Source organism: Mustela erminea, chromosome 5, assembly GCF_009829155.1.
Source record: "Mustela erminea isolate mMusErm1 chromosome 5, mMusErm1.Pri, whole genome shotgun sequence".
NCBI lineage: Eukaryota > Metazoa > Chordata > Mammalia > Carnivora > Mustelidae > Mustela > Mustela erminea.
This window is the reverse complement of record NC_045618.1, coordinates 69,335,619-69,362,584: the sequence shown is the minus strand read 5'-3', so window position 1 is coordinate 69,362,584 and position 26,966 is coordinate 69,335,619. Positions and strand designations below refer to the sequence as shown.

General features: G+C 39.7%; 2 protein-coding genes across 14 annotated transcripts in view; one reads left to right on the top strand and one right to left on the bottom strand.

The window, feature by feature from the left end:
• Positions 1 to 25,112, top strand: part of FAM227B (family with sequence similarity 227 member B) — a 202,445-nt gene extending 177,333 nt beyond the window's left edge. For all 5 annotated transcript variants that reach the window (XM_032343659.1, XM_032343660.1, XM_032343663.1 and 2 more), the window contains 4 exons: positions 17,572 to 17,649; positions 18,522 to 18,596; positions 21,894 to 21,963; positions 24,973 to 25,112. In XM_032343659.1, the coding sequence (XP_032199550.1) occupies positions 17,572 to 17,649; positions 18,522 to 18,596; positions 21,894 to 21,963; positions 24,973 to 25,092 (343 nt within the window). In that variant the 3' untranslated portion in view covers positions 25,093 to 25,112. The remainder of the gene's footprint in view (positions 1 to 17,571; positions 17,650 to 18,521; positions 18,597 to 21,893; positions 21,964 to 24,972) is intronic.
• A 5-nt stretch (positions 25,113 to 25,117) lies between these two features.
• GALK2 (galactokinase 2) overlaps positions 25,118 to 26,966 on the bottom strand; it is a 112,052-nt gene continuing 110,203 nt past the window's right edge. For 5 of the 9 annotated variants that reach the window (XM_032343665.1, XM_032343668.1, XM_032343667.1 and 2 more), the window contains one exon: positions 25,470 to 25,677. In XM_032343665.1, coding sequence (XP_032199556.1) covers positions 25,470 to 25,677 — 208 coding nt within the window. Of the gene's footprint in view, positions 25,678 to 26,966 lie in introns of all 9 variants that reach the window. The other 4 variants (XM_032343664.1, XM_032343671.1, XM_032343670.1 and 1 more) reach the window with 1 other exon arrangement.

Below are 26,966 nucleotides of genomic sequence, written 5' to 3'. Positions count from 1 at the left end.
TGGAAGGTATTTCTTTCCTGAAGGAAGTTAACAAAGACTAGAGGAAGTAACTGCTAATCAAATGTGAAGACAGCAACACAAAATTTCAAGGAAGATGAAGGATCAAGGAAATATGACATCACCATTAGCTCGCAATCATATTCAGTAACCAACCCCAAAGACATGGAGATCTTGATTTACCTGATAATTCAAAATGCTATTTTAAGAAAACTCAATGAGCTACCAGAAAACACAGAAAGATAATTCAATACAACCAAGAAAATAAAATTTGAATAAATGCTAATTTTAACAAAGAGATAGAAATCATAAAAAAGAACTGAATAGTAATTCTTAAGCTGAAGAATATAATGAATGAAATGGAGAATGCAGTACAGACCATCAATAACAGAATGCAACAGGTAAAGAAAGAATCTGTGAGGCAGAAGATAGGAATTTTTAAATTATCCAAAGGAGAACAAAGAAAAAAGAAGGAAGAAAAGTGAAGCTTCCGTATGATATGCTAAAAGGAGTTCTTCAAGCTGAAATAAAAGAATGATAATTAGTAACCTGAAAGCATATAAAATATACAACACATTGGATGTATATTGTTTTTATACTATGTTTTAATGGCATAAAAATAGACACATAGGCCAGTGGAATATAATAAAGAGCCCAGAAATAAACCCTCACATATATGGTCAACTAATATTTGACAAGGGAGCCAAGAATATAGTCCTTGGGGGAAAAGGTAAATGGTGTTGAGAAAAGTGGATAATTGCATGCAGAAGAATGAAATTGGACCCTTATCTTACACTACTCATAAAAATTAACTCAAGGTGGATTAAAGACTTAAATTTAAGACTTAAACTTGTAAAAGTCCTGAAAGAAAATGGGTAAAATGCTCCTTGATTTTAGGTGTCTTGATAACAATTTTTCAGATATGACACCAAAAGCACAAGCTAAAAAATATTAATTCATAGGTGAGACTATATTAAATTGATAATCTTCTGCACAGCAAAATAAACCATCAACAAAATGAAAAGGCAACATACAGAATGGGAGAAAATATTTTTAAGTCATATATATGGTAAGGGGTTAATATCAAAAATATAAAAGAAATTCATACAACTCAATAGTTTAAAAAAGTTCAATTAAAAAATATGTATAGGACCTGAATAGAGTTTTCCAAAGAAGACTATACAGATGGCCAAAAGGTACATGAAAAGGTGCTCAACATGACTAAGCATCGAGGAAATACAAATCAAAACCACAGTGAGATATCACCTCACACCTGTTAGAATGGTCATCATCAAAATGACAAAATTTGGCAATAAGTGCTGGCTACGCATGTGGAGAAAAGGGAACCCTCATGCACCGTTGGTGAAATATAAATTGATGGAACTACTATGAAGAACAATATGGATGTTCCTTAAAAAGTTAAATACAGACAAATTCCATATGATCTCACTCATATGTGGAATTTAAGAAACAAAACAAATGAGCAAAGGGAAAGAGAGAGAGAGAAGCAAACCAAGAAACAGACTCAGCTAGTGAGAACGAACTGATGGCTACCAGAAGAGAGGTGGGTGGGGGGAATGGGTGAAGGTGATGGGGATGAAGAAGTGCACTTGTGAGGAGCACTGGCGTGTCCTATGGGAATCTTGAATCACTAGATTGTACACCTGAAAGTAATACTACACTGTAGGTTAACTAACTGGAATTTAAATAAAAAATTTTTTAAAGTTAAGTATAGAGCTACCATATGACCCAACACCCCTCCTTTTAGGTATATAACCAAAAGAGACAAAAACAGGATCTCAAAGAGATATCTGCAAGCCCGTGTTCATTGCAGCTTTATTCACAATAGCCAAAATAGGGAAACAATCTAGGTGTCTGTCAGTGGATGAATGGATGAAGAAGATGGGTATATAGGCAATGGATTATTCAACCATAAGAAAGAAGGGTATCTTACCATTTGCCACAACATGAATGGACCTTGAGGACATCATGCTGAGTGAAAGAAACCAGATAAAGACAAATAGTGTATAATATTACTTATATATGAAATCTAAAAAACCTGAACTCATAGAAACAAAAAGTAGAATTGTGGTTGCCAGGGGCTGGGGGGTGGGCAGAATAGGGAGATGCTGGCCAAAGGGTACAAACTTGCAGTTACAAGTTTTGGAGATCTTGTGTATAGTGTGGTGATTATAGTTAACATGCAGTATTATATATTCATAAGTTGCTAAGAGAATAAATCTTAAACATCCTTACCACAGAAAAGAAATGGTAATTATGTGAGGTGATGGAGTTGTTAACTAATGGTACTATGGTAATTATTTCCCAGCATATAAGTGTATCAAATCAACATATTCATACACTTTAAACTTACACAATGTTTCACATTAACTACATCTCAATAAGGCTGGAAAACAAAAAAAGTTCTGGGACAGGAAAATATATATGGTGGTTGCTCTGAAAGCCCATATTTGCTTCCAGAATAAGGGACTTATTTTTCAGGTGCTGGGGGGTCACTATGGCAGAAAGCCCTCCGTTGCTAACACCTTACAAGGATTGCATCATTTAATAATAGTGGCCTTGCTCAATGGCAGATTATATGTTTTTAAAGTGGCCACAGCAGTATCTTCCTTCCTACATGCTCTTGGTACAATGTGACACTGCCACTTGTCCCATCAAGAGGTAGCACCTGTGTCCACTCCCCTTGAATTTGGGCAGACATTTATATCTGCCTCAACCAATGTGGTGTGACTTCTGAAGCTAGGTCATAAAGGGCTTTAAAGCTTCTGCTATAACGCTTCTGCTGTTGCTCTTGGAATGCTCTCAGAAACATCTGCTGTGTGAGGAGGAAGTCAGACCACATGGAGAGGCCATGCTCCAGCTAGCAGCCAGAGCTGAGTTTGAGCCACAGCCATCATCAAACACCAGACATGTGAGGAAGCCTTTGAGACTGCTCCAGCTCCAGCCACTACCTGACCGCAACTACATGAGAGACCCAACTAAAAGCCACTGAGCTGAACACAGTCAATACCCAAAACTATTGAGATAATGATAATAAATGGCAGTTGTTTTATGCCACCAAGTTTGGGATTGTTTGTTATGCAGCAATAGATAACTGTACCATGCTCCCTTTCAAAGGTAGCTCACATCCATTGACTAATGCCATGAAGTCACTGAGGTTGAGACCCCTTCTACCCCAACTCAGAACAATTCTGAAGCGTCATCACAGCTTTGGAACTCCCTATAGGTCAGCTTAGACTTCCAGCGGGACTACTATCACAGTTCAATGTCTCTCTCTCTCTCTACTCAATTTTACTTTCTTCCCTTGCAACCCAGAAATGTTAATCCCAAGAGCACTCCCTAATAAATCTTCTGCACACTGATCTCCATTTCTTGGTCTGCTTGCAAAAGACCAACATGGGATAGTATGTTTCCTCCTAGTATTACTTAACACAGGGGGGAACAATGTCGTTTTCACTTCTCACCATTCTAGCGAAAACAATCCATTGATTGCTCACTGTTTTTTCTTCTGGATCCCCAATAGTCAATGAAATAGAAGCAGAGGAAAAAAAAGTATGGGAATTACATTTTGAAAAAATTCATCCTTATGTTTTGGGTCTCATTTGCTACCATGAAATGGAGCTACCTGCTGCAAGAGTTTGGGAAGAATTGGCCAGATGGCTTCCCACAACTTCTAGAATTATTTCTTCCTAGGCAGGACCTTACCATGATCTAGAAGCAGGCGTGATTAAATGTTGAATTAGCAAAACAATCCCATATCTGGTAGTCATTTTTGCTTTGATTAGAGGACTCAAAATCTTGTGATCTATATAAGAATTGTGCAGCATATAAGTGTCTACTGGCCTTGACAACATGCTTGTTGTCAAGCGGAACAAGGGGGAAGTGTAATGCAGGTCTGTTTTATGCAGTAGGTTGGGATCACCTATTTATCTCTACTATTGACCCTTGCCCGGCTTTCCTCTCCTGCCCCAGTCCTAGTTCTGGATTCTAGATGTGTTGTCTGCTCAAATTATTATTTTCCAGATGCTTCAAATCTTGCTTAAGTGTCTGATTCTGTCCCATTACCTGAATGTGCCTTCATTACCTGGTTCCAGACTCCAGACTGTCTTATGTCTTGTTTAACAGGAAAATCTATGTGCTAGGTGCTGTGCTATGTGCTGAAGAGATGACTGTCATCTCTGCTGTCAGGTAACTTACTGTCTAATGGATGACCTTGTCCACAAACTTGTTGGCTTTACTGAAGATACAGCCTTTTTCTAGCATTCCTCCCATGCTTACCTGAACAATTTCTATTCTTCCCCAACCTCAGTGTTTAAAAGCTGCAGCGAAAGACAACTATCATATGATCTCCCTGATATGAGGAAGTGGTGATGCAACATGGGGGCTTAAGTGGGTAGGAGAAGAATCAATGGAACAAGATGGGATTGGGAGGGAGACAAACCATAAGTGACTCTTAATCTCACAAAACAAACTGAGGGTTGCTGGGGGGAGGGGGTTTGGGAGAAGGGGGTGGGGTTATGGACATTGGGGAGGGTATGTGCTTTGGTGAGTGCTGTGAAGTGTGTAAACCTGGCGATTCACAGACCTGTACCCCTGGGGATACAAATACATGTTAATAAAAAAAAAAAAAATTAAAAAAAAAAAAAGCTGCAGCACAGTGACCTTTAAGGAAGATGACATATTTAAATGTCCAAGAAGGCACACTTCATTTGCCTGGAAAAGTATGGAATCTTCAGAGAAATGGATAACTTTTTGCTTATTCTGGAAGCAATCAGAGCAACAACTGAAGTATAAATGAGGCACTTAGGTAGTGAACAAGGGTAGGCTGAATAGAGGCTTAGACAGAAGAAAAGAGGATTCAGTAGGTTGCTCTTTTCCATGAAATGAGTCTTCTTCCTTTCTACAATTTCATATATCTGTCTGCATAATCCAGTATTAAGACTTGTGGAAATCCCACTGGAAGGGTGAAAAAGAAAGGAGGGAATGGGGAAATTGGGGAAAATAGAGTCAAAGAATGGAGCCAGAAGCATAGAAATGCACTGAAGCGAAGGAGGCACCTATCAATGTCTATTTGACAACTATCAAGGGTTATAGTAAGGGGCCAGTCAGCTCACTGTATCTTCATCTTCCATATCCTAGAGGTTAGGAAAGGAAAAGACATAACCTGAAGCAAAGAAGAGATAAGTTGCCCAGGTCTTGGGAATTATGCAAGCAGTGCCAGGGTGGCTCAGTTGAGTGTCTGCCTTTGGCTCTCAGGTCATGATCTCAGGGTCCTGGGATTGAGCCCCATATCTAGCTCCCTGCTGAGCAGAGAGTCTTTTTTTTTTTTTAATTTCTTTTCAGTGTACCAGAATTCATTGTTTATGCACCACACCCAGTGCTCCATGCATTACGTGCCCTCCATAATACCCACCACCAGGCTCACCCAACTTCCCACCCCCCACCCCTTCAAACCCCTCAGATTGTTTTTCAGAGTCCATAGTCTCTCATGGTTCATCTCCCCCTCCAATTTCCCTCAACTCCCTTCTCCTCTCCCTCTCCGCATATCCTCCATGTTATTTGTTATGCTCCACAAATAAGTGAAACCATATGATAATTGACTCTCTCTGCTTGACTTATTTCACTCAGCATAATCTCTTCCAGTCCCGTCCATGTTGCTACAAAAGTTGGGTATTCATCCTTTCTGATGGAGGCACAATACTCCATAGTGTATATGGACCACATCTTCCTTATCCATTCAACATTGAAGGGCATCTTGGTTCTTTCCACAGTTTAGCAACTGTGGCCATTGCTGCTATGAACATTGGCGTGCAGGTGGCCCTTCTTTTCACTACATCTGTATCTTTGGGGTCAATACCCAGTAGTGCAATTGCAGGGTCATAGGGAAGCTCCATTTTTAATTTCTTAAGGAATCTCCACACTGTTTTCCAAAGTGGCTGCACCAACTTGCATGCCCACCAGCAGTGTAAGAGGGTTCCCCTCTCTCCACATCCTCTCCAATACACGCTGTTTACTGTCTTATTAATTTTAGCCATTCTAACTGGTGTAAGGTGGTATCTCAATGTGGTTTTGATTTGAATCTCCCTGATGGCTAGTGATGATGAACATTTTTTCATGTGTCTGATAGCTGTTTGTATGTCTTCATTGGAGAAGTGTCTGTTCGTGTCTTTCAGCAAGGAGTCTTCTTCTCCCTCTCCCTCTGCTCCACTCCCCCAACTCATGCTCTCTGTCTCAAGTAAATAAATAAAATCTTTTTGGAAAAACAACAACAACAACAAATTATATAAGGTAAAAGATGCAAGAATTATCAAGGTGAGAAAATGGACTCTACAAAAGGCAAAAGTCACAGCACCTTCAGTGGCATTCTGAAGATAATTTATTTTCAAAGATAGACCATTGATTCTTACTTTGTATACTCAATTTTGTGGCACTAGCCCCTAAGGGGTGGTTTTCTTTTTCTCACTGTTCTTAAGAAGCATCAATAAGGGGCGCCTGGGTGGCTCAGTGGGTTAAGCCGCTGCCTTCGGCTCAGGTCATGATCTCAGAGTCCTGGGATCGAGCCCTGCATCAGGCTCTCTGCTCAGCGGAGGGCCTGCTTCCTCCTCTCTCTCTGCCTGCCTCTCTGCCTGCTTGTGATCTCTGTCAAATGAATAAATAAAATCTTTAAAAAAAAAAAAAAAGAAGCATCAATAACTTCTCCAAGTAAGAGTTAACAAACTGAGTAGTCTTGACTAGATAAACATATATTTAGAAAACCAAGAATAGTATGTGATCTATTCAATAATATTTTATAATATTACATAAAGTGATAATATGTACTATTTAGAGCAAGATTTAAAGAAATAGACATATGTATGTACATAGAGTTAGGTATTTACTGTGTTTTTCATAATTTTAGAACTGCACTGTCTGGTATGTTATCCACTAGCCATGCATGGCTATTTAAACATATATTTAAATTATAAAATTAATGGGGCATCTCGATGGCTCAGTCAGTTAAGTGTCTGACTCTTGGTTTCAGCTCGGGTCATGATCTCGTGGTTGTGCAATCAAGCCCCATGTTGGGATCTATGCTCAGCAGAGTCTGCCCAAGATTCTCTCTCCTTCTCTCTCTGCCCTCCCCAATAAATTAATCTTTTAAAAAAATTAATTACGTAATAAAATTAAGTATAAGTAAAACTACAGTTCTTCAGTTACATGGACTCATTTCAAGTGTTCACTATCTGTGTGTGACTGTTGGATAGCGCAGGTATTGAACACATCCCTCATAACAAAAATGCTCTATGGACAGCACTGTCTTGAGTGAGAAGGCAAGTTTAATGTCTTCACAGAACTGGAGATGTCACCTTGGGATATCAGACAGCCAGCACATACAGAGCTTCCTTTTGCCTTGCCACCTGCAGCCTTCTAAGTTTAGAAGTTCAGTGGCTTAAGATTACATATAATTTATTCATCCACTCGTTATTCATCCATCCAACAAAATTACCCACAAAGTCAATTTCCCCTTATATTTTTCTTTTTGGGGTTGTATTTTTTCTCTTTTATCCTAGTTTTGTTTAATTTTTGGTTTTGTTCAGAGATAACCACTTTTAGCGTCGTGCAGAATTTTGCAGTGTTCCTCATGGCTTCAATTCATAGAAGAAAGCTTACCACTTTCTGTAGAAGCCCCCAGATCAAGAACTTTATAAATAACCTAGATCTGTATAAAATTCTGTGATTGCCTTTTGATGGTCAGATATTTGATCCAGGGACTCCCTTTACTTAATTCCCATTGATGCTAGTTTATGTCAGTTACCAGAATAAACTCATAACTCCCCCTGCTAGGCTCTCAAGAACTCCTTAAAGGACCAGATTTTATATTTAAAAAAAAAAAAATATATATATATATATATATGACTTAATGAGTAGAGCACTTTATAAGCATAAAAACATCATAGAACATAGTAGGATAAATGATATAAGTATTTAAATTTTGTTCTCAGAAGAGAAAAGGAGGTTTTATTTTTATTTTTAGATGACTTTTAATTGAAGCTATTCTAAACTTTGTTGAGTAGGTTGCTAAGTTTCCTCTTTTAGCAAACTCTGCCAGTTAAAAGTGTATGCCAAGTTAAAAAAAAAAAATGGGGGTGGGGTGGAGTAGAAAATGAACATCATACTTTTTTTAAGAACTGAGGAACAAAGGGGTTTTTGTTTTACAGAAGTTGAGTATGTGTATGTGTATTGTAAGCATTTTGCAGCCACCTTGAGCCAAAGACAATTAAAAAATTGCTTGTAAGATCCAGCATTTTTTTTCTTTATTTCTTATACACTCCGTTTAAGTTCTCATTAGGGTTTTTCTTTTCCTTCCTTTTAATAAAAGGCACAAGACACAAACCACAATTCAGCAAGCTTGTTATTAAACTAACTAATGAAATGAATAGAAGACTTTAATGCCTTAGGTAATCAGGTTCCAAGGAATGGATTGTATCAATTTTTTAGCCACAGTTGGGATTTTAGATTATAGACATGGCTCAGTGGAAAATTAAGCGGCGGGGGTTGTGGAGCAGGAGGGATTTGCATCCTGGAGAGTTAGTACGAGTTAAGATTTTGGCTTTTTTAAACTTAGTATAAATGTGTTAAAGCCCAATTTATATCAAATAAGAGAAGAAAATTTCATTTGCAGTTTAAGTGACTTCAACCATTGGAAAAAATGTATATTTTTGCTATATATGTTACTGGTCAATTAAAAAAACAAAACGGGAAAATCCATAGATTTTTGAGTGCTTAGATTTAAGACTAAAAAGTAATATCTCAATTAAATATAAAAATTGACAATTGACTAGATTATAATTTTGTGTTCATCTAACCCACTTCTCCTAGAAGGTGGGCAGGCAAAGAAGAAAGTAGATAATGTCCACACTGTTACTTTGCATTCACCCCATAAAAGTCACTGTGAGCTTATGGCTCCAAGTGATTCTGAGAGATGTTCCAGGATTTCCGAAAGTAGAAACCATATCCTAGCTTAGAGCTGAAGTCTGTATTTAAGAACAAACAAATTGGCTCCTTTGGTGGTTTTCTCACATGTATTTGTTTCTGTTTTGTTTCATGTATTATTTGTCAAATAACCCAATTTGGTCCATCTTAGGAGTAGAGCCTCTAGAATTTCTATCTTTGTAGGAGGGGTTTAATATTCAACCCAGTTACAAGCAAGGCGCTGTATTTGCAAAGCAAAGCCACAGTTTGTATGTTTACTCAGAATAGCTTTGTGAGTGGAGAAGAGGTTGATCGAAATAATGGGAACGGATAAATTCCCTCCAAGCAACTCTTGGAGCTGTCTCTGTTCAAGGGCATAAATTACAAAAATTATGAAATCTCTATAAATCAACAACTTGTTTATTCTGTCTTATCAGGGAATGCACTGTTGCCATAACTAAATTTTCCGGAATACTGGAGCCGACCTTCTAAAGCACCAAAATTTACATTGACCACTTTAATGAAAATTGTCCTTGAAGATATATCATACTTCCCTGATTTCTTAAGCAATATAGCAAAAAAAAAAAAAAAAACAATTAACTTGATGACAATGATGACTAGGCTTCTCAAGATGAAGCCTATGATTCAGCTACACTTGAAATATCAGTAAGAATGTTTGCTCAGGAGGCCAAGAACAGCACCTCCCAAACACCCCTTCTATACCAGCTGGTACTCGAATGAAGGTGCTAAGCAGTCCAACAGCATAGACGGGAAACTGTGTCATCAGTCACAGAATCCTGCCGAGGTGGCTGTAGCAGAACAGAGGAAGCTCCCTCAACCAACTGGAGACAGCTCTGCCCTAAAGCAGAACAGAATGCAAGGCTTTTATAGTCTTTTGCCTATTTTTTATAGCTCTTCTGTCTTCTACTTGAAAAACTGCCTATTATTTCCCGTTCCTACTCATTATTCCTGTAAGTCAAACTCCATGTCTTACTCATCTTTGTGCCTCCATGCCTAGTCAAAGCCCTGGCAAGTTTGCTGAATGCTTTTTGCTAAATCTGTGTTAATATTTCTGGTAGCCTTACTCCCTCAATTTTCTAAGCGATGCTACAAAACTACTTCTAATGATGTCTTAAACAAGGAAACTTACTGAAACCCCTGTTTTATACGTTAATACCAGGCCATGTAGAATCTGGGTGGTGTTCTGACGGTGCCTCTGTCTCCCGTAGAATAAGGCATATGGGGTTAGTGATAACTTTTTTAAAAATTTCTGGATAAACGGTTGTGTTGTGGATGTTTGACACTTGCAATTCTGACATTGAGATATTTGAAGTGTAAGCAAAGGTAAACCGCAGAAGATAACTGTTCTAAGATCACTTTGGGCCACATGCTAAGTTATTTTAAGAATTTAATTTTTAGGATTAAGAATTAAGTGAATTCTGGTGAATAAATGATGAGATTGTGGCCATTGTTTGCTGCCGAGTTTTCTTTTATATCTTATACAATTGCCTTATGTGTAGGAGGGATACTTCCTTCGGGCTTAAGCCTGGTAATCTCATTAGCAATTCTAAGAATACTCTAAGGAGTAGATCTAAGGAATATGGGGTAGACAGCAAAGCCTCCTGCAGCTTCATCCCAGGACAGTACTTTGGGCAGATAGGAGAAAATTTGCCCCTGGGACCTTCTTTTCCTGAGTCTCACACATGCCCAACTTCTCCAAGGCAAGGCACTTCCTTTTCAGAAGCCTTTCTTCATCTGTGTTATAATCAAATTGGACCCTGCAATTTCTGAGGCCCCTTGTTTAGTTAATACTCTGTTTCTAACAGGAGATCAAAGCCCTCAGAGTCTCAACTGAGGCCGTTAGAAGTCTCCAGGTTTTAGTTTGTCCCATGCCAACCATGACATGGTTGGGAAGTGCCAGGACACGACGATTTTATTTGTACCCAAGTGGCTCCATCTCTGTTTAGTGGCTCACCTCGTAAACTCCATGTAGCATTGCATGAGGAAACACAGTGTGAGGTCAGTTCAGACAGCGGATTTGGAAAACATGTTACCACAGTCTTCCCCAAGGGATAAAATATAGCCATTCTTCATAATTTGTAAACTGTAAGTACTCTAATTTTCTACAGTTGGGGAAAATTGATGACTTTATGTATCTGATGAGAATAAAAATTAGGATATTCGTTAACAGACATTAACAGAAGTCAGCTAAAAAACCATCACGACTGAACAGTGCAAAAACAAAAAAAAATGCTGAGATCTTAGTAGCAACATCATACAGCCCAGAACCTCATTACACAACACAAATATACAACTGACCAACTTTTGTAGGCAAGGAGAATGACTTTATAAAGAATATATACCCAGCTCATTTTAATAATGACATGTTCAAAATTAATAATTTATGAGAAATAAAACATAGCTCTTTGGGGACGCCTGGGTGGCTCAGTTGGTTGAGCAACTAACTGCCTTCGGCTCAGGTCATGATCCTGGAGTCCCAGGACCAAGTCCCACATCGGGCTCCCAGGTCCACGGGGAGTCTGCTTCTCCCTCTGACCTTCTCACCTCTCATGCTCTCTCTCACTGTCTCTCTCTCAAATAAATAAATAAAATCTTAAAAAAAAAAAAAAAAAACCAACATAGCTCTTTGTCCTAATACCAGTAGTATATAATGAATGTTCAAGGGAGAAAATCCAATTAGTTCAGAGTGACAAGCACCATGTCACTCATAAATGCTTCATCATGGGGACCATACTCAAGAGCACAATATAACTTTGTACAAGGATAAAACCTTTGCAATTCTAACAGGAACTCTGAGAGAGAAATTATATATATTACCAGGAAATAGCTGCATGCAAATTAGATTTCGGCAGCTCAAAACCATGTACACTTTAGGAAAAGCATATCTTTAGTTGTGCTAATCATGTTATAAGAGGAATGTTATTCAACTTTCTGTGATTTTTACTCAGAAGAAGATCTTAAAGTTTCAATCACTAGATGTAGTGAGGAGAATAGGACACATGTTAAAAGTAGCCTGATGTCTTTAGGTATTCTAGGTATTCTTTGTTTCAGGAAGATTGCTAAGCCTTCTCCTCTAAAGCTGCTGGATTTCATCACAGTCTGTGACAGGCAAAGGGCAGAAAAAAACTAAAGGTGGAAATCTGGCATAACTGAAATTGCAGGCTTCTTGCTTATGTAATGAACAGGAATACAACCTCTTTTTTTTTTTTCTTTTTTTTTTTTTTACTTTGGGCATCACACCAGTCCAAAGCTAAGCAGGAACCAGGCTATCTTTTCCCAGAACTTAGAGGGATTTGAATTTGGAGAGACACAGCCCTCCCTTGCTACACTTGAAGGTGGGTGCAGTGTAGGGAAATGTCATCCTGGAAAACACAACTGGGGAAGAGAAGAGAAATTGATTATTTCATATAAGAAAACCCAGCAAAACTTATGCATCAGGGCAGCAGAGCCCCTCTAGTACAGATACTCTGAAATCTTTTGCAAACATTAAAATAATCACTACAAAACCTGGATGCATGGGAAAATTATGATAGTTGGGTAAAGGAAGCAACCATGCCATTATAATAATAACATAAAATACATATTTGTATATGATAGATGGTAAGGCACATAGAAAAATGAGAATAGTTTTATTTTTTGGAAAGTGGAATTATAGGAGAATTTTTTTCTTTTCTTTTGCTTACATTAATGCTGCTCTAATATTCTTTGTGCAGTAATATTTTTTGCTTTTACTGAGATATAATTAACATATGGCATTGTGTAAGTTTCAAGTGTACAGCATAGTGACTTGACATATGTATATTGAGAATTGATTACCACAGTAACATTTTTCAAGTCTCACTGAAACATTGTCAAAATGAGTAGATCCTGTGAGGTTTAGGTTTTTTTCAGCTTTAATTATTTAAAGTGAGGCTTTCTTTACTTCCCTTTTAGATTTGAGGACTAATCTGTCCATAAAGTTGTCATTTACTGTATAGTCAAAAATGTTATGCAGAATGATATCTCAAAGCCAGTTTGAAAGTAACTAGGGCCTAGCTTAAGGAAGTTTTATTTTGGAATTTTGCCATCCAGACTTGATTCATATCAAGAGAAAACTGTAGTTCATGTGGACACTTAATTCCAGTAATATCATTTAGAAAATCCCTGAAGACAAGGTAATTTGTCCAGTGTGATCAGAACTCATGAATGTCTGTAATTCCTGACTACAATGCTTTGTTTCTGACTATAGGTTACAGAAAAATCGGTTGAATACAGGAAATTCCAGCTGATACATTGGCTTTTTGATCACAGCTACCGTTTGAATATAACTTACATTACTATGAAATGTCTTTCCCAGAGTAAGATGCACTGCCCTCAGAAGCACACTGAAAACTTGGGGCAGCTGGGTGGCTCAGTCGGTCAAGCATTTGGCTCTTGATTTCCGTTCAGGTCATGATCTCAGGGTGGTGAGACTAAGCCCCAGATCAGGTTCCATGCTCAAGGGGGAGTCTGCTTGGGATTCTCTCCCTCTGCCCCACCCCCAACACACATGTGTGGACGTGCTCACTCTTTCTCAAGTAAATAAATAAATCGTAAAAAAAAAAAAAAAAAAAAAAAGGTGAAAAAAATAAATAAAAATAAAAATAAAACAGAAATCCAGTGCAAAATGAGGTTCTGACCAAGAGGAGGCTTCCTGGAACAACCTCTGTCAGGCAACAAATAGGACTGTGTGGGGTAGAACTATTTTCATGGAAGCAAAGACACCAGTCGTGAGAGTCTCAAGCAGAATTCTACAGATGCTGTTAAGATCCAGTCACAGCGCGTGGCCTATATTGGGTATCCAACAAATGTTAACTTCTTTTTTCTCCATTCCATTTCCAATTACTGCCCCACCCCTCACCACTGCCTAAAATACAGTATCTTTGAGGGTTTTTAGTTAATCACTGTGTTTGATATACTAATCAAGAAGCAGGTTGACTGGATAAGCTGGTACAACACTTTCCTGGGCCCAGGTGTTTAACTGTCAGAAAAAGTGCACTGTCAGCCTTCTGCACAGGCATTGATTAGACCTGAGATCATTTAAGGGCTGGCCTCCAGGCAGGACTCCCTGCCCAAAACTGTTTTGCCAACTGCCAGGTTTGTTGCTCAAAATTGTTTTGTTAGAAATTCCAGTGTCTATAATATCATTCCATCTTTAGGACTCCTATTTTCAAACAGCCCTGAGTTCTATCAAGCCCATCTTTAAATAGTATCTTGAAACTGTTCAGTTTTCTTTGTTGCCACTGTTACCACCCTGGTCCGAGCAGCATGACTCCTCTCGCCTCGGCTGTGGAAGGAGCCTCTGAAGAGCTGCCCTTTTTCTCCACTTTTCACAAAGTCACATAGTCAAGGCATAATTCAATTAAGTCCCTTGCTCAAAGGCACTCCCAACAGATTCTTCCATGCCATGAGGCCATGGGCTAAAAAGCCCCTTAGAAGATCCAACCCCACCTACTCTCTGATTTCATCTCCTACCACTCTGCCCACACTCACTCTGCTTTAGCTCCAACACCCTTTCTCCTACTCAAATGTGACAGCCAGCTTCTGTTTCTCCCTGATAGTCAGTCTAACGTTTTGGCGCCCATACACATTCCCAGCCACTCTCACACATGGTTTTTACTGCCCTTATGGTATTTAAAATAATCAGTTTCTTTGTTTATTATGCCCTCCTTTAAGCAGGGGACTTATTTGAGTATGCCTTGACTCCTTTCTGGTGAATGGCTTCCGGAAAGTGTATGCTCTGGATTCTGAGCCCTATGATACGGAAACCTGCTAGCCTCTAGGGTCCAGATGAGTGCCTGGCACGCAACATGTGCTCAGAAAATAATTGTTGAATGAGTAATGGTATCGCCCAATTAGGCAGCCCTTCATTCGTTTTTGAATTGACTTTTCTGACTTACTTGACACTTCTTCTTAAATAGCTCCTTCTTTGGAATGTGACACTGTGTTATACCAGCTCCTGCCCTCCTAAAAATCCCTAAAAGCTCACTAATCCCTAAAAGCTCCTCTTTCTCAGGGTTCTCTCTTTTCGTTTCTTTTCTGTCTGCATTCTCCCTCAGAGTCTCTTTCACTCTCATCGTTTCAATCATCACCTCTGAAGAGAGTCCCGTTTTCATATCTGCTCCCATTGATCTCTATCTGCATTTCCTGAGAGTTTCTAATTGAACACGCCCATTATTAAAATACCTTCTCATCCCCTGTAGGTCATCCTTCAAATTGGCAGACTTCCGCATCTCCGTAAAATGACTCCACCATGATACTAGCCACATTGGATCTCTCCTCGTCCCTATATCTCATCCAGCTCCCACATCCTATTAGTAAACAAACTCTGCTTCATTCCTTTGCAAAATCTCAAATTCTATACCATACTCTTTAAGCGTTTTGCCATTACTTTACTAATAGGTCTAAACTTCTGAATTTAAATAGGCTCATATTCTAGTTCATAGAAAATCAGAACAGGACAGGAGCCACAGGACCCTCTCACTAAACCCCCACACCTTACATACCAGGAAAAAGAGGGTCAGCCTAGTTAACTGCCTTGGCTACCATGGTACTAGATACAAGTGCTGAACACAGTACCAGAACCGAGCTCAATCTTCAGGATGGCACTCTGTCTATAATCTTTGGGAAATGGCCTGTGAGTGTCAGCCTAGGAGAGAGGAAGGGCTGAGAGGATCCTGAAAGAAAAGTAGCAAAGGAGAAGATGAGTAAAGGACACTGAAGAAACACACTTTGCTGACTTCCCAATTTGCTTCAGGCGGCCCTGAAGCAGGCTGTATCTTGAATGAGTCCTTGAAGTTGATGATTATTTGTCCTGTATACATGCCATGTCACTGTTGGTCTGTCTCCCAGCAGGGCCAGATGCTATCCAAGCACTGATTTGATTGTCACCTACAGTACAAATCAACTTTTCATTAAATCATAAGTCTAGGAACCTATGCCATTATGACATTAAACAGAAAAGTCAGGCTCATCTCTTTCTTTAAGGAAAACCTTATTCTAAAAGCCAGATATGATTAAAGGGAAAAAGAAATGTGGAATGTACCAATAAAAAGACTTCTCTAAAATGTATTTCAGAGAATTTTGATCCATTTTAGAGTAATATGGTCACCATCCAGACCCTCCCAGACTCCACGGCTGGTAGGATCGAGTATGTCCTGTTGTCAGCACCGCTTCCCTCCACAGTCCGTGATGCTTATTAAAAGCCCGCTTAAATAGGCTCTGGGACCAGCCCCGAAAATGTGTCTCTTCTGGCATTGCTGAGAAAGTTGTCTGGCATGCACAGAATCTCAGGTGTTCTTTTCCTTGGTTCTAAGATCTTGATGTTCAAGTTATATGTGATTGAAAATAATTCCTCAATAGTTTAGAGCACCATAGGAAAGACATAAATTTTATTCAAGCTCTTGGGAGCATCCTTGTTCTGGAGCCATTCGTGGTTTTCCTTCTGGTTACCTCAGTTGAGATACAGTACCCAGGAAGTTAAGGTCATAAAGTTAAGTACCTATGTGGTCCTGCTCCAGGGACCACATCCACTGGGCTTCTCCTAACTTTCTTAGGCCAGATAAATAAGATTAAAGTGAGCATCAAGGGCAGCCTTGAAATGGACCCTAAATTTGCATTCAGAGAAAGATAGTGATAATATCGGAGTGTGCTTCAGGACGGGGAGTGGGGGGCCATATAAGGATAGTCTCATCCCCCGGATCTTGGTGATTGCAGAAGTTTAAGAGCTCCTAGTTTATCAGTGAGGCTAGTCTTTTATCATCATCATCATCATAATTATTATTATTTTCATTTAGCCACTGTATAGTACCTCATTAGGTTTGGATGTACTGTTCAAAGATTTATTAGTTCTTTTAACACAAACTGAGGGCTGTCTTCTGGAGTCATTTGCCAATTGTTGTCTCAGAAGGGACACGTGCTTTGTCAGACACGACTGTGGGTTGAAGACCAGGGTTAGGAGCACAACCACAGGCTGTACCAGAAACAGATGGGACCAGAGCCCCAGGCTCATCCACAGCACACTGACACCTTCTACTGACCGTCTTTCTTCCCTGCAGTTAGCAGAGGCCACCAGCCTCAGGCAACCAACTTATATTGCCAGTCACTTCCAGAGCCTTCCGGAAGAGACCTTGAGGCTCTCGGTATATGTAGAAATGAAGAAATGCCTACATAGGGTTGCAAACATTTTGGTACATTTTAAATATTTACATTTAACAAATTACTGCTTTTAATGTACATATACACATACACACAAAGCACTTACGCACACACAACACTACAACAAAAAAGTAATTACAGAATTTATGAAACTGTTAAGTCCTAGTGCACTGTGGGTGGTGTAGTCCAGATAATGGGACACAGGTTTAACGTGGTCCAATGGGTACTGTCTTCTGTCAATCCTCTCAGTGTAACTGCAGATGTCATATTTATGTCCACAATTGAGACCCTTCGTGACTGGGAAACCCAGGCCAGATGGCCCTCTCAGTCCCCCTGTGCCGGGTACTGTCCTCCTCTCCCAAACGATCCTAATTAAAAATCTTTCCTTGACCATAAGCCAATCACACCACCTGCTCCAACTTACCGTGATATTATCAAAGAGGCAAAAAGACAGTTTGCAAGGAACCAGAAGGAATTTCGAATGTAAGTGGATGCCATACTATTGTTAAATAGAAAATCTCAAACTCTTTGAGCTGGAAGTCCTCATCATAGAAATCATCTACACTGAGCTCCTTATTTAACCATTGAGGAGAGTCACTTCTGAGGGTCTAACAGACTTGGAGATTCTTTTCCGGTAAGTGTCTAGGATGTACGTTGGAGCCACAGAGCCATGGCAGGTGTCAGGGATTAAAGGAAGGAAGGACACTTTGCTGTGCTGTAGGTTGGAGGGATGCACCCCAGCATGGAGAGGCCAGACGAGAGCTCCAGAGACCAGAGACTGGGGAACTGTTTACAAAGATGAGCCCTGGAAGAAGAGAAAGGTGTGTTGCAGCATAAGGTCCCTGGAGCTGGGGTGGCAGTTGGGGTAGCATTGAAGAAAGCCATCCAATAGGGCAAAGAGAGGTAGACGGAAGAGAAGCCAGGCAGGTCTTATCCAGCAGGCAGGACAAAAGTTTGGGCCTCTGCTTTCCAAGGGGCCCCATTCCCCTTCCGCCTCCCTCCAGCTAGAGCCTCCCAAGCCTCCACACATGCACGCTCACACAAAGCCCTTAGAGTTCCTGTGCCCAGTGGGAAGAACAGGTATGAACACTTTGTGAGAGGGCCCCTGCGGAAGCAGCAAGGTGGAGTCCAAACCATGCTCAGGGGTCATGGGTGATGTCTTCAGTATGTATTTATAGGAGGGGGTGTTCTGGGGGATTCCTCACACCAAGTAGTGCATAGGGAGGGGATGCTGAAGGCTTGGTGTGTAAAGAACTTTTACTGACCTGAGGAAGTCAGCAAATTGGTGATTTATTCTTTCCCAATTAGGAATCCTGCTTTATTTTCAAACTTAACCCAAAATTTTGATTTTATAGGGAAAAGCACAGAATTAACGAAGAAATAAAACTCCTAAGACAGCGGCAGGAAAGAATTGACAAGGAGCTTGATAGGTTTGTTCCTTATTCAACTTTGTAGTGATTAAAAACATTTAATTGAGGGGTGCCTGAGTGGTTCAGTCAGTTAAGCATCCGACTTTTGGTTTTGGCTCAGGTCATGATCTTACGGTCATGGAATGGAATCCCTCGTGGGGCTCTGAGCTCAGTGCAGAGGCTACTTCAGATTCTCTCCCTCTCCTTCCCACCCATTGTCTCTGTCGTTCTCTCAAATAAATACATAAATAAATCTAGGGGCACCCGGGTGGCTCAGTCGGTTAAGTATCTACCTTTGGCTCAGGTCATGATCTTGGGGTCCTGGGATCAAGCCCTGCATCAGGCTCCCTGCTCAGTGGGAACCTTGCTTCTCCCTCTCCCGCTCCCCCTGCTTGTGCTCACTCTCTCTCTCTGACAAGTAAATAAATAAAATCTAAAAAAATAAAATAAAAATCAGTTTAAAAATCTATAAGAAACCCTATGAAACATTTTAACTGAATGAATGTATTACATAGAACTACAATGGGTTTATTATGTAAATGTACATCAACTCAGGTATCTGCAAAGAAATTTTCTACTCAACTGTCCATCTGAAATAACACTTTGAATTTCTTTGTCCACAGAACCAACTGCTGTGCTAATTTAATTAATTGCTAAACATGAACATCTCCTTTTACTCCTTCAGCTATAGGACTTAAGCCCAAGACCTTTTAAAACTAAACCCTTAACCATGCCCTACCCTAGGGAAGATGTAAGCTAGAAAAACAACCTATTTAGCTGGTCTCCCTTGGGCTACTTCTTTGTTCCCCTTCTGTCCCTACACACACAAACATTTTTCGGGCACATTTAATTTGTTTATTTTACAAATTAGAGAATAAAAAGGAAACCTATAAAGTATTGAGACTAGCCTACTTCTAGCATACCCACATGCACAAAAATGTGTCAGATGAGTGCAGCCCTTCAGACAAGTGCCTTGCAAGACCACAGCTGTGTGCCATTCATCTTCTAATTACTATTTTGGAATTTTAAAAGCTAGTTTCCTATAGAAGTATGAAATCACTATGTTGTACACCTGAAATTAATATAACCTTATACGTATGCTAGACTTCAGTTTAAAAAAGAAAAACAAAAACAAACAAAATTAAAAAAAACTAATTTCTGGGCTCCTGACTGGCTCAGTCAGTGGAACATGCAACTCTGGATCTTGGGGCTGTGAGTTTGAGCCCCATATTAGGTGTAGAGATTACTTACAAACAAAATCTTAAAAGTAAATAAAATAAAAATTAAAAAGCTGGTTTCCCAGTCACATGAGAAAATCCAACCCATTACTTTGGAATCTTATCTCACTTTTTACCAAATATCTTATCACCCATATTTCCCCTTCACAATACCTACATTATAAGATCTGATTCCAGGGGTACCTGGGTAGCTCAATTGGTTAAGTGTCTGACTCTCAGTTTGGGCTCCGGTCATGATCTCAGGGTCTTGAGATCGAGCCCCACGTTGGACCCCATCCTGGGCGTGGAGCCTGCTTGGGATTTTCTCTTTCCCCACTCCTCCACCCCTGCATTCTCACGCTAAAAAAAAACAAAAACAAAAACAAAAACAAACCTGATTCCATGTGACTTTTACAAGTTCCCCAAGATTAAATCTATATGGGGTAGGATTTCTCATCACTGAGGATAGAATAGAAGAATGTAGGACAGTCAGAGCAGTTTGCAAGAAGCACTCAAATATGTTTTATGCAGTGGGACATTGTTGGGGAAAATACTCGTATATCTAAATCTCGTGTGCCTGTTAAATCTATAGGCACAGCATACACGTTTCTATCAAGTCTAAGAACACCACTGATCTGCTCTCTTTAAATATGAGACATATTTCATTTAAAAAAAGAAAGGGGGCACTGTAAATTAAAAGTGTGAATCGGAAAATGGCTCAATTTTAAGAGTGAGATGAGCCTGAGTCTGAACATTACGCGCATCTCGAGGAGATTCGGGGAGAGCATTACTGAGGAAGGGCCGCAGGGATATTTTGGAGTGTGTTTAAATAGGCCTGTGAGAAAGAGACCCAAACCGTGGGAGCTAGAGGAGAAAGGCAGGAGGAGAGAGACCCAGTGGGTGACCCTAAGTGAGGAGAAAAGGCAGTGGAGGGAGAAAATGGGCAGAGGCTAAGCAGAGAGTGAGTGAGGGGCATGCCCGTGGCAGAGCATGAACGAAAGCAGGAGGCCCTCAAGAGCTAGCCCTGCTGTGCCCCCAGGGTGCCTGACACTAAATGCTAAAGAGACCGAGAGGTGGCTTTGCCAGGGGCTAATCTAAACTTCATGCTTTATTTAGCAAAGTATATTTGGAATTTTCAGAAATGTTTACTTCCTACAAATCCCATGCAGGAAATTTTTTTTTTTAAAGATTTTATTCGACAGCGAGAGATCACAAGTAGGCAGAGAGGCAGGCAGAGAGAGAGAGGAGGAAGCAGGCTTCCTGCGGAGCAGAGAGCCCGATGCAGGGCTGGATCCCAGGACCCTGGGATCACGACCTGAGCCAAAGGCAGAGGCTTAACCCACTAAGCCACCCAGGCGCCCCAGGAAAAATATTTTTTAAATGTCACACTTGAAAATTGCTGGTGAATTAATAACCATATACCCCTCTTTTCATTTTTGTTTCTCTTGCTAATGTTCCTCCCTCTTCCCCAGTTCTTACCCATCCTAGTCTTTGCCTACCCCAGCCTCTCCACTCATCCACAGATCTCTGGAAAGGTTCCTGCTGCCTCCTGAATCCAGCTATCAACTCCTTCTTAAATATTTCTTGAATGAGTGCTTGGTGACAAGAATCAGGATAGATTCCTGGATTCCTGTGTCCCATGAGCTTCCAGACTGGTCCGTCTCTTTCCCCCCAGATCTTCCCCGTGCTGGTCCCTTGTACTCTTCGGTCCCCACGGACACTCCTTAAAGTCTGTGCCAGAGCCAGGCAGGCGAAATCAGTTCACAGATACTGTGCAGACCACCTCACTGAAGAGAATGCTTCCTTCAGGTGGTTGAATTGAAGGCTTGAGTCACACTGCTTGGGTTCAAATCCTGTATTACTTGCTGGCTGTATGACAGGGCAGGTTCATTAACTACCTGAGCCTTTTTCCTCATAATACTGGATAATAGTAGTACCTACTTGATAACATTGTTGTAAGGGTAATTGAATGAATATATATAAAATGCTGGCAAACGCCCAGCATATTAAATTTTGTGTAAATGTTAGCTCTCGGTTAGTGTCTGTCAGTATAAAAACAATTGGTTTGGCTACTGATTTTTTTGTTGTTGTTATTTATTAGACTCCAGGCAAAGGCTGCCAAAAAACCTTACGAAGTGAAGAATGACTTTGAGAACTTTCTCCATAAACTGGTATGTTTCCGTTTTGAAGATAACTGAGTATCCTCTAGGTAGCTTCTGTTATATGTCCTGGACAGTATTTAATAAGCAACATACGGTTTCACACCCAAGTTACAGAGGCAAGGTAGAATACACTGTTGTCATTTAATCATCCACATGCACATCTAAGACAATCTCCGTTTTTCATATTAATGACAACCTCGCACCCACTTATCCTTATCCTTGCTTCCAACCACAGGCTGTTTATGCAACTGAAAACCTCCAAATGTGTTCCAAATTCCAAACTAACAGAAAATTATCAGTGTGAAAAGTCATATTTTATTTTCTGTTAAGAATTCAACAAAAATATATTGGATTCTAATGACCATGTTAGATGAGTGGTCCCTGCAGAAATTAGAAGGTTCTAAACAGGACTCAAGTGAGAGAGGAAGAGAAGAGGGGAGTCAGCTCCATCTTTCCAGTTTTCTCTGTTCCTTCCTCAACTTGTGGGCAGTTCTGTTAAATCAGAAGGTTCTTCTTCCCTTCCAGCAGGCAAGAACATGTAGAGAAAAAGGTGCGATAATCTGGAGGTTGGGCAATTTGACATCAGAAACAGAAGAGAGCTTTTTATTTTTAGCACGTCATCTAGAATGATCCTTGTTGGCTACTGGTATAATGTCAAAAAGAGAGGTCAAATAAATCAGACTCCTGTCTGAGCCAAAAGGCGAGAGAAAGGAGTAAAATACCTGGCACCTGGTTATTTAATATTAAACAAACAGGACTATTCTTCACTTGCGCACAAAAAATTCTTTCTCCCATTCTTCTTGGTCTCCCTTAACTACTACTACTAGAGACATGGATACAAGTTTAATGAAGTGTAGGAAAACCACTGTGCCAGTGTGCTGGTGAAGGGCAAGGAACCTCAGCTGGTACATGGTTCATGGCCTGAGTATCAGGAAAAGTACAAGTTGTGGAAACTGCAGCACACTGAAGGCTCTAAATGCCTCACCCAAACAAAGCAGCTGTAGTGCAGCTCTTAGTTCACAGTCACCCCCCAGGAGTGGAGGCCCAGAGAGAATCAGATCTTCCACCATCAGGAACCCAGAGTCTTCTGTAGAATTCCTGATTAGAACCCCAAATTTTTCAATACTCTGGGGACCAAACTAACTGTAGACCAGAGGTAGCCTATGGGCTGTTGGTTTGCAACCCCTCCTCTAAATGTTGGACTTCTGAGCTCTTCAAAAGTTACCTCAAGCCAGTATAGCCTATCTTCTCCTCCACTGGGTCCCACGGCAAACCCTTCACCCCACTGAGCCTTCTGAAAACCCCATGTTTGCTCATACTCATATACTCGTCCATCTGCAGTGCCTACTCCCCAGCTTTCCAATTCTACTCATCCTTTAGGGCCCTGCTCAAATTCCATTTCTTCATGAAGCTTTTATCCAGTTGCCCTAGCCCCCTCCTTTAGAAAAGTTTGCTATCTCTCATAATTTCTAGAATAACGTTGATGGTTTGATTGAAAAATAGTTCTTTTCTTCAAGCCAGACATCAAGACAAATACAGAGTAGCCCACTGGCTTAGAACACCATGTCCTCCAAAGCAGAGGGCACAATGGAAATTTTTACTCACCTGTTGCAAGAAGGAATCTCATGGTGAAAAATTTAAATAGAATAGCAAAGCACAGAAAGTACCACATTTTTCGTTTTTTGGGTTTGGGTTTTTTTTACAGTAATCCAGGTATCTTTAAATAATTATATACCAACCACAGATCTTCTGTGGAAAATGGAAAGGTATTTAAAAACAAAGAAATATAATCTGGGGTGCCTGGGTGGCTCAGTTAATTAAGCGTCAGCCTCTGACTTAGGCCATGATTGTGGGATTGAGCCAAAGTGGAAGTGGGGCTTCTCGCTCAGCAGGGAGCCTACTTCTCCCTCTGCCTTTCCCCACCCCAGCTTGTGCTTGCTGTCTCTCTCACTCTCTCTCAAACAAATACATTTTAAAATCTTAAAAAGCAACAACTAAGAATTATTTAAAATCAATTAAGATTTTGGGTTATTAGGTGTTATAAAACTCAAAATTCAACAAATTGGATTTAAACTGGTAAACTCAAGTGTTTACCTTTCTTTAAAGAATGAAAATATATATAAATATATATAAATAAATTGCAAATAAATATAAAATTATAAATAAATATGAAAGTAAATACTTCATATATGACTGCTGTCCTTCGAGAAATAGTAGAACCAGCTTTGCCTTAGCCTTTCTGAAACTGAGATTCAAAATGATGATTAAGTTGTACATTAACAAGCAAAACAATCACAGAATAATACAAAACTCTGGTAATTTCTGGGTAATTCATACCATAAGACTGCTGCTGCCTCAATTATCTGATAATATCAGCAAAATGTTTTTTGGTCTAAATCATCCTATAACTCAAGAAGTCCATCTTGTGAGAAAGCCATTTACTTAACCATCACCACATGGCCATATATTTCTGATCACTTTTGATAAACATCTACAGGACTCACCAATACCTCTACCCAATCCCAGAACCTACTCTTAACCCACAGGCCTGCACATCCATCCTCCACTGGTCCCCATATACATATGAGAGCTGCTAGACATACAACAGAGAGCTACAGGGCATGGGTGGGGTTTCCCAGAACAGTAAACATGCCTTTTGGCATGAGCAGCATTTGAGAAAAGTTAGCATAGAGTGGGAAGAAAGTAAGTTCAATAAACAAATTGAATTATCTTAATTATCATCCAGATAATTCTCTATTTCAATGGGAAAATAGAGATGAAGATGGAAGTGTCTTTTTTCTAAGTTTCTCTATTAAGTGACAGAGAAAGCTCAGGGTCAAAAGAACTGAAAGTGATTATTAATGTGATATCACATAGTTTTTAAAAGTAAATAAACCTAAATCCATCCTTGCTTTAAAAAAAGAAAAAAATGATTCTTCTCATCTTGATAATTGGTGTAACCTCACATTCAAGAATCCAGGAAAATTTATGAATCTTTAATGACATATTATTTTATAGCGTTCTGAAGCTCGAAACAAGAGGGAGTTTCTGGCATCTCGCTCATCATCATCATCAACAGACGACTACAACTATGAAGAAGAAGAATGTCAAGAGAAACCAGAAATGAACTATGTTTAAGAATACAGCATACAATGCAATTGTATCTGTTTAATTGTAGCAGTATGTTTAATTCAACTCCAGTCCATGAGGTCAGTATTGAATGTCTTTTATCATTCATCTTTAAAAATCTTGAAATCAATAAATCTCAGTAAATCATCCTTAAGATATCTGTCCAAGCATAATTTTGGCTCTTATTGGTAGAAACATATTTTAAAATGGAAAAATAATCATTATGAAGCATAGAGAGCTTTCAACCGTTTCTTTGGAAATACATCTTGATAATAGCAACCGTTCATCATAATACAAAACAGAAAGAGGATTAATTTACTGTGGCATAAGAAGTTCTGCCAGTTCCTAAATGCCCTAAATAGTTTCTCTGAGATTTTTTACATTGTTTAGGCCTCAAGGAAAACCAAAGCCCCGCCTCCAGGTTTGGTAGCAAACAAACTCTGCTTCTCAAATGTTAAGTTTCGGTCGCTCCTCTGGTAATAAGCTTGGTGCACGTTTGCTAGGAAGCTGGTCAGCTTGTCAGCAGGTACAAGTGATACTGTGCAGCCTCCCCATCCTGCTCCAGTAAGTCGTGACCCTTCAGCCCCAAACTTCCTAAAACAATGAGAAAAAAAAAAAAAAACACATATTAGAACCTGTGATTGAAAATGAGAGTGGTTTGCTTTATGCCTATAGAGAACATACAGCCCACCCCAGTTCGAAGAAGAGTATGTGTGGGTTTCTTTGTGGGGTAGGGGAGGGTAGTTCAGTGTGGCCAAACATTTTAGGACATGAAGAAATTTATACTGTTTCAGAAAGTGATTTGAAACTTAACTGTATCTAAAACTAGACCATGATTCTGGCTCTAAGCAGGAGAAGTTAGCAGTACTCTTGGGTGAAAGCTGGCAATAACCCACTAAATAGTCTTGATCCCATAAAGTCACCCATGAAGCAGTTGTATATAGCAAACTTACAGGTGATCAAGAATAGGGAGTTAAAAGCGAATAGGCAACAGACATAATCAACATGATCAACATTATGTATCAGAAGGTGGCTCCAAATGAGGTCAAATGAAAATTTAAAGTACAACTCTTACACAAGTGAAGGCTTCCTCCAGTGGCTGTTTAAGGTGTGTTCTTAAGGCTTGGCTATTCCACATTAAAGAATCCATCATAAGAGAATTTCACATGAAAGAACAGATAGCCTAAATTTGTGCTGAATAAATTTATCCACAAAGAACATATTATTAAACTCTAGGTCAGTTTGTCTGTTTAATCTCTAATGGGAAGTTATAAGCAGACCTTTCCACAAAAAGGATGGTGGCCTCTACAGGTCCCTACGCATCTTTCCTGCAACTTTGGAAGCTGGTCTAACCACTCGACTCAGAATTTAATCAGCCAAACTGTGTGATCAGGATGGAAACCCCTATTTATACCACCACACAAAAAGAGGTCATTTTAGTCACCATTAACCAGGCACAGTTTCAAACCTAAGATTTGTACCAAAGTGAGAAGGCCCTATACAAAGTACAAAGGTCCCTCATCTTTAAAAGATGTGATTTCTCCTGATAATAAAAGTTAACATGTACTTCCAATTCTTCCTAATAAAATTTACTCCAAATTCATAGCAAATTAAAAACTCCAAAATTAGTTTAGCACGATTTTATCCCCTTTTTTCCATCTAAATAAGCTACTTTACTTCCTGGAAAATATCAATAGAATATTAACCCTCCTCTAGGACGTCAGATTCATGGCGTACCAGTACTTCATTTCCCTTCAAAGATTTTTTAAATTGATTCCTTTTCATCATGTTTTATTCATTAAAATATATTTTTCAAATGAAAATAGATGTTTAAGGAAGAAAAACAAGATGCTTCCAAATAATAAAGACTACTCATCTCCTGC